Below are 7,595 nucleotides of genomic sequence, written 5' to 3'. Positions count from 1 at the left end.
AAAATTCCACAAAATTCTTCACACCTTCCTCCCATCCCACTCCCTCTATTTATAACTAATATCCTAACAAACTTGCTAGCTATTTACTAATCTACCCCTTCTAATAACTATACTAATATTCTACTAAAGGAAGGCTTTTAATAGTCTCGGAAAAGATAAGGAAAGGCAAACGATCGGACTATCCCTAAACTAACCTAAACTACAAAACCAAGCTAACTTGAGTTAGAACTAAATCAGCTAGCTAGGTAATTGCGTGGTTCCAATGTTTTTAAACATGGGCCTTGGGCATCCAAGTATACATTGGAATTAAATTCCTAAAGAAAATTGCAATACAAGTAAATGTAAAAATACTACCTTGAGGTTCAATCCCTAATCAACTACTAAATTGGAGCTCTTGGGCTTGGTGTCTTTATGTTGCCTTGAAGTAACTTTCTCACTTATTCTCCTTTGTCCTCAAGTATATTACTTCAAATGCTGAAGTAGAGGTTTCTCTTCTTCAAAAAGATGTTTAGCTGAGACAAACAAGTCTTGATGGATTCTTGCCCCCCTTCGGCTTGTAACCTTGTGATTGGCCCTCTTCATGATGTTGAAACCCTTCACAGATCAGTAACAATAGTTTGACAGGGAAAAAAAAAGCATAATCCAAATTAAAGAAGAAGGATTAATGAGAATTTGAGGAAAACAAGTTCAGTCTTATGCAAACATATTAGATTGGTACAAATTTTACATTGACATTAATGATTGTGGGTATTGGAAAAAAGAATCTTCATTAGAGTTCATTGTTGTAATAAGAATAGGAACAAGGATAGGATGTTTTTAGAGTTGTGGTTGAGATAGACTTTGATTTTGGTGCTCCAGCATTAGAAATAACCGGAGGTTGAGTTCCAAGTTGTTGTGCCTCTTTATTTAGGCATTTAGTTGTTTTAACTTTATTTTACTCTGTTTTCCATTTGAGTTCTTTGATTTCTTCGAACTTAAATTAATTTATAAGGACTACTCAGTGTCCTATCTTATTTAAAGTCAAGCCAGTTGGAGTGAGTGTATGTCATTCAATGGCTCATCAGCAAGATTTTTTTTTTCCTCTCCAATTTCTTTATCTTTTTTGTATAATTATTTTACAAAAGACCTATAAGAATAAATACCTTTTTTCCCTTTATGGAAAGATACATTATTGTACGCATTTACAGAGATGATTTTCAAGATGATTACGAAGCTGAAATTGAGCCATCCATCACACAAGCAAGGCAGAGCTCATGGAAAATGGTCTTAAACACCTGTCATTATCTCATTGGACAGAAAACTATTATTATTGTCCAAATTTCCATCATGGCTCCATAACTCTGGAGATGGTGAAGCAAGTAATGGCCATAACAATTTCCTCTGATTTCTGACTTTTCCAACAGTCATCTTTGTTTGTTGTTTAAGAACCCCATTCAAAGCCTTGAGATAGAAACTTGAGTCATGGTCTCTTAAAATGGTGCCCTCTGACCCATAAGCTGTAGGGTCACTGAGTGTCTCAAGTGGATGAGGACAATTTAGAAAGGCCCTAAGGAGGCCTTTGGAATATCCATTTTGGGTGCTATCCAAAGTATAGAGGGCACTTCCTTGAGGGAGCATAGGATGAGGGGGAGATGACATCTCATCAGGTTGCAAAATGAATAGCTTACCCAATGGAGAGTACAGTAACTTCTGCATAAACACAAATTTTGAAATTTGAAACCAGCTACACATTCAGTATAATTTAACCTAAAACTATAGAGTTGAATAGAAAGCAGATCCTAAGACTGCTTACACTTTTGTTGAGGCAAGAATGTGACCGAAACGATCCACTCAACCGCTTGAGTACAGCAGCAACATGGTTGGGATAGTTGCAGGAGAAGGCCCTTGGAACAATATCTCGATGCATTATGACGCAATGAATATCGTTTTCATCCAAACCCAATTCATTTAGAATCTTGTGTCCACCACAGAACACAAATGGAGAGCCAAAAGTGACCACTGGTTGAAGCATAGTAGGTTTGACAACCCCATTCTTCAGTAGCATCAAGTGCACCAAAAGGGAAAGACTGCCTCCAAGAGAATGGCCAGTAAACTGAAACTTTGCATGGGTTCCATATTTTTTCAAATGGTCTATAATTTCTGGCATGAATTGCTTGTATATTCCCTTTGCAGCTTCATATATTCCTCTATGGACAAGCACTTCAGTCCCCTACATTAAGTTCATTTTTTATTACAAAACTTCGTGTAGTTTTTCATCTCTCACTTAGCAAATAATAGAGGCCATGCTTTACCTCAAATTTGGTGGGCTCGAAAAAAAGATTTGCTTGCCAAGATGCCAAGGAATCTGATCCCTGTATTTCAGACATACTAATAGGTTAAATTATAAGTTTGGTCTCTAACTTTTTTGGTTGGGCCAATTAATCTCACTATACTTAAACAAGTTTCAATTGGTTTCCAAACTTTCAAGCTTGTATCTATTTAGTTCCTGTACATTAGAAAGATTCTAGTGGGCCCTTAAACAGTCAATATTTTATCTAATAAATCTTTATCATTAACTTTGTTAGTCTAACATTCATGCCGTCAACCACGTGAGCCTACACAAAATCAACTTATCATATAATCCTTAGTAAAATTGACATGTTCAACTGTTAAAATTGATGAAGTTAGTAAAAATGACATTAGACATGAAATTAAAAGTTTAAGGACCTATAAGAAACTTCTTAAGTTATAGAGAGACTGGATAGACCCAACATTGAAAATTCATGAATCTACTAGAAACAATTCTCAAAGTGAATAGATTAGGGGAAGCACCTGAATAATGAAGCATCGGGTCAAGGTGTGAGTATCGTCACAAATGAACCATTCACAAGGAGAAGAGTGAAGAGATTGGAGGTCTTTTGCAGTCTCCTGTTTCTGCACCTCCTCAGCAGCAACCACAGCAGTCATTGTTGAAGCTGCAACATAGGCAGCCACCTCGGGATTATATGCCCGAGTCGAACTCTCTCCCTTTTCTTGTGATTCCAAAGGATGGGATGAAGGATTTTTGGCTCTTGAGTGAACATAAGATGCAGCTGTCGCAGCAATCTCATAAGCAACAGTTGTGGGGATTTGTCGTGTCCTCCCCAGCTCCAAGGCTTCCACTGAAAAAGATTCATCAACATTGAAGGCCTCATCAGAAATACAAGTTGATTGCTGATCCAGTTTTTCTTTGATATTAATAGCTGCAGCATCTGCTTTCTTGCGCAAGGAGGATGTAACAAATTGCAGGCCATGATATATTTCTAAATCCTCTGCCTGTAATTAAAACAATGGAATTAAATACTAAAATACACATTTGACATTGTAATCTAAGACTAAGTTACAACCACCTAAGTTTTAGTTTGGATAACGTGTTCATGTCCACATATGACTGACATCTCGATATTTGAATACTCGTTGAGCACACAATACACACATTCAAACACTAATCATATAAACTGAATGAGCATGACACTTCTTAGGCACATATCAAATACTTTGTTATGCATAATAAATAGACAAATAGTAATATGCAAGAATTATAATAAATTTTGAGAATGAAATGTATACAACTTGTTTCTTCAAGCATACAAATGAATAAGCTTATCGACTTTAAAATTTCCTTCAGACATAAACATGTGTATATATATATATATATATGAAACTGTATAATTTAGTAACTGTGTCCAGAAAATGACAAGTCACTGTGTCCGTAACTATGTAGCAAAAAGATGCAAATGGCCGGACTAGTACCTTTATTTTTGGTATAACGTAGGCCATGTTTGACAGGAAAGCCAACCGCGAAAACACCTTGGTATCAGACAATGGAACCCGGATTAAAAATCTTGCAAATAATTCAGTATCAAAAGTAAGTCCTTCTTCATCTTCAGAGTCATAATAATCCACTTCACAGACATCATCATCTCCACCAAACACACTCTCAGTGTATTCATCGTGATCTGCATAAAGATCATTCTCAACTCCGCCTTTTTGCTGCTGCTTTATCCGCCAACGACTTCGAATCTCCAACAATCTCTCGATCCAGTTTGCTCTCTTTGTCACCTCCTCTTCACCAGTGAGATCCTTTGAGGTCTCCTCCATGTCAAACAGAAATGATCTGACTGCATTAGGAAGAAAAGACCCTGAAAATTTCAAAGGAAAAATCCCCGTTCCCATACTGTTGTTATTGCTGTTTTTTGGCTTTGGCTGTGTTGAATTAGCATGAATTTTGTTTGCTGAGTAACAAATTTGGTTATCAGAATAAGATCTTTTGATGCAAGCTCGTTCTCTAATGTCCTTGCTGGAGTGCGAACGACGAAGCCCATTATATTCTTTGAAGATGATGTCTTTTGTTATTGTAGCGGCTGGAGAATTGCCAATAGCCACTGAAGTACAAGCCATAATGACTCTTGAGGAACTGTCAGTTGATGGACCAAAGAAACTATTTGTGTTTATTAGACCCTCTTCACAACAAGGGATTCCTGAAAAAGGAAGACAAAGAAGAAGCCATGTCAATAAAAGAGAGAGAGAGATGAAATTTCAAGGAAGCTGAAAAACTCAAACAATCTCAAACTGTATAGATCTTATATGAAGAGGTTATATAGATATGAGACAGAATTTAATAATCAATCAGATCTTTGGTTTGTCCGTATGATCCTTAGAAATGGAAATTGATGGTATCCCATTTCAATGGAGAAGTGATCTTCTTGTTAGTAACGAAAATATGGGGAGAAAAAAAAAATTGAACCCCAAATAAGTCTATACATCTAATTATTGAATTTATGAAGAGAGAGGTGATTAAATTAATATGTTAAGTAGGAAAGGATAGGTGGGTTTCACACCAATAACAAAGACAGCTAAACTCCAAATCCTGTTGCTAACACCTATGTTAAAATTCATCCGTTACGAAGATAACAAATGTAAAATCAACATAGAATACAAATTTTTGACTACCAAAAAGGACCGGACTGTTTCGGATATTCCCATTGTTACTCAGTTCACTATGCAAGAAAGCATCTGATCTTAGCAATATACTTTGATTCGAAAGACTTCAAATAAAATAGATACTACGCTATTGAGGTGCATCTCCGTTTTCACTGGTCCATAAGAGAAAACGCATGTGAGGGAGGCAAAGAATATTGGAACAGCCGTTTTACACTCAACGCTGAAGTCAAGTACAAGTACAGAGACCATGAGACTATGAAAGCATGGTTAAGAAAGACTTAAATGGATGTTTATATATTGTTTATACAAACAAAGTGCATATTTCTTTTCTGTAGCCTATAAGACAAAGCACAAAAATATGTGTTACTTAGCGAGCAGGGATTGATCCTATACTAACAAGATGCATGCCCATATGAAAAATGTGGGCGACGAACAAAAGCAAGTTGAAACGATTCGTGCATTTTCACTTTCTCTCGAGTGAAAGTAAGTCAAGTGAAATGCAGAGGAATGTTGAAACCGAATCGTGTAAAACGAAGAAAGGAGAGTATAGGGGGGTGATGAACAATGAAAAGGTTTCAAATCAGAATAAACTTTCAGTCGCCTCAACTACTTTTTCTCGAAACTATCGATCTTAAATTAATCTCCAACAACCAAAAACAGCCGACATTGTTGAAAACAGAGGTTTTTGAGGCTCACAAACTCCAATTTAGACAAATCAAACCTATAATAGCAAAGTAACACAACCCCATATAAATCGATCAAACAAACTTCACATAAATGCGAACTAAAAACTTGCGATTGAAATGTAGGAGATATATGATACCTGGATTTCTCGACAATCTGATGGCTCCACTATGATTCTAACACAATGCAAATGCAGCCCAGAGAGGAAGGATTTGAGTTGGCGGTGAATAGGAACAGAAATTGGATGATGAGAAAATTCTGATTCTGGGGATCACAGTTTTCACAGGCCGTTTTCAGAATTTTATTTATTTTTTGGTGGGTTCGTGTCGAATGTATATTAATGTTGTTGACAGAGAAGAGAAAATGGTGTTTTGCGGTTGCTGTAACTCTCTTTTTGGCCTCCCATTGTTATATACATAATACACACACGCTGGAGTGAAGAAGAAGCAACAATGGACAACTTCTTTCATTTTTTAATATCGGTCATCAACTTTCAATCCGGTTCTATTTTAATCAATAAACTTAAAAAAAATGTTCATTCTAATCCTTAAATTTTTTAAAAATATCTATTTTGATCCCTACTATTAAAATTTTGTTAACTAAATACAACATGCGATGATTTGTATTTTTGGGTGACTAACCTGTAAAATAAGTTTTAAAAAAAATATTGAGTTTCAAATTTGAATTAAGTGGTAAAGCAATTCTCTAGAGGAGATCTCATAAATCATTTTGGGTTTAAAATTTTGGTCGTTCACTATTTGACCACATTGATCGTTGATATTTTACTTTACCGTCATCTTGTTCAATCCATGTTAGATGTAAATTCATCATTAAAAGTTAACACAATCACCAAAATAAGCACTTTTTAAAAGTTTAGGAACTAGAACAGTCGTTTTTAAAAATTTAGGGGCCAAAATAAAATAAGATTAAAAGTTGAGGGACCAAAATAGGATTTAAACATTTTTCTCTTCTTCTTCTCATTACTTTTTTTTAAAAACATCATTCAAATAAATAATAATAATGGTTAAAATACCATTTTGGTTTTAATAGAAGTTTGTTCAATTTTAGTCTCTATACTTTTAATTATCCAATATTAGTCTTGTACTTTCAATAAATTTAAATTTTAATCTCTCAAAATTGATTTTTACAGAAATTGATTAAATTATAACAATAATTTTCATATAAGGAAATATAATATATATGTGAATATGTATTAAAAAATTGTAGTAGAAGTGATGTTAAATAACACACGTTTTTAAAAAATCAACAATAAATTGGTATTGACACTAAATTTAAGATTTATTGAAATTACGTTGATAAAAATTGGAAATTTAAAAATACATAAACTAAAATTAAATACTTTTCAAAGCATAAGGACTAAAATGATATTTTAACCAATAATAATTTAATAAACGCACACATTTAAATTAGGTATAGTATGATGTTCTCTTTCATTCAAAGACAGTACACGTTTAAATTAGGTACATTATGATGATCTATTTTATTCAAAGATAGCACTCGTTTAAATTAGGTACATTATGATGATCTCTTTCATCCAATGATAAATAGAAAATACATCATCAACATGAGCATAATTCAACTAAGATCAACCTATATTATCAACATCCACAAATAAAAGAAAATGTTTTGGGGATTTAAAAGATAAATGATTTTGTTCGCACGAGGTTTCCGGAGAAACGTGTTTCGTGGAGTTGAACTTGAGTTGGTGTTGATGTTGGAGTTGATTTGATGCGATGTGGTTCGATCTCTAATATTTGATCCTCTGATTCTCTCTCAAATAGGTGAATATGCTTGACTTAGAGAAGGAAAGCACCGAACATTCTTGAAGTAGAAGTCTTGGAAGCTTGGAGTAGAAGTTTTGGAAGAGTATTTATGTCTTCAAAGGTCTTCTGCCTTATAGGAGTGCACCTTCAGGAGTCTTGGAAGCT

At 34.6% G+C, this 7,595-nt stretch overlaps 1 protein-coding gene across 6 annotated transcripts; it reads right to left on the bottom strand.

Annotated features, from left to right (window-relative positions):
- Positions 1–459: 459 nt before the first annotated feature.
- LOC120085469 (alpha/beta-Hydrolases superfamily protein) lies at positions 460–6,078 on the bottom strand. 6 transcript variants are annotated; one of them, XR_016531876.1, is made up of 7 exons: positions 5,786–6,078; positions 3,772–4,499; positions 2,812–3,294; positions 2,292–2,351; positions 1,793–2,209; positions 1,143–1,686; positions 460–594 (listed from the first exon to the last, which is right to left on the bottom strand). XR_016531876.1 is itself a non-coding variant. In XM_090317454.1 (6 exons), the coding sequence occupies exons 2-6, from the start codon at positions 4,417–4,419 to the stop codon at positions 1,267–1,269; spliced, it is 2,031 nt and encodes a 676-aa protein (XP_090173580.1). In that variant the 5' UTR covers positions 4,420–4,499; positions 5,786–6,076; the 3' UTR covers positions 1,044–1,266. The 6 variants fall into 6 exon arrangements, 3 of the variants coding, with proteins under 3 accessions (XP_090173580.1, XP_090173581.1, XP_090173582.1); XR_005483959.2 differs by having other exon boundaries at positions 1,143–1,689; positions 5,786–6,076; XR_016531875.1 differs by lacking the exon at positions 5,786–6,078 and adding an exon at positions 5,360–5,506 and having other exon boundaries at positions 1,143–1,689.
- Positions 6,079–7,595: the final 1,517 nt, after the last annotated feature.

The sequence above is a fragment of the Benincasa hispida genome, chromosome 9 (genome assembly GCF_027475165.1).
Source record: "Benincasa hispida cultivar pf3 chromosome 9, pf3_genome.v1.1, whole genome shotgun sequence".
NCBI lineage: Eukaryota > Viridiplantae > Streptophyta > Magnoliopsida > Cucurbitales > Cucurbitaceae > Benincasa > Benincasa hispida.
The sequence above is the reverse complement of the archived record's forward strand: the minus strand, read 5'-3'. Positions and strand labels throughout refer to the sequence as shown.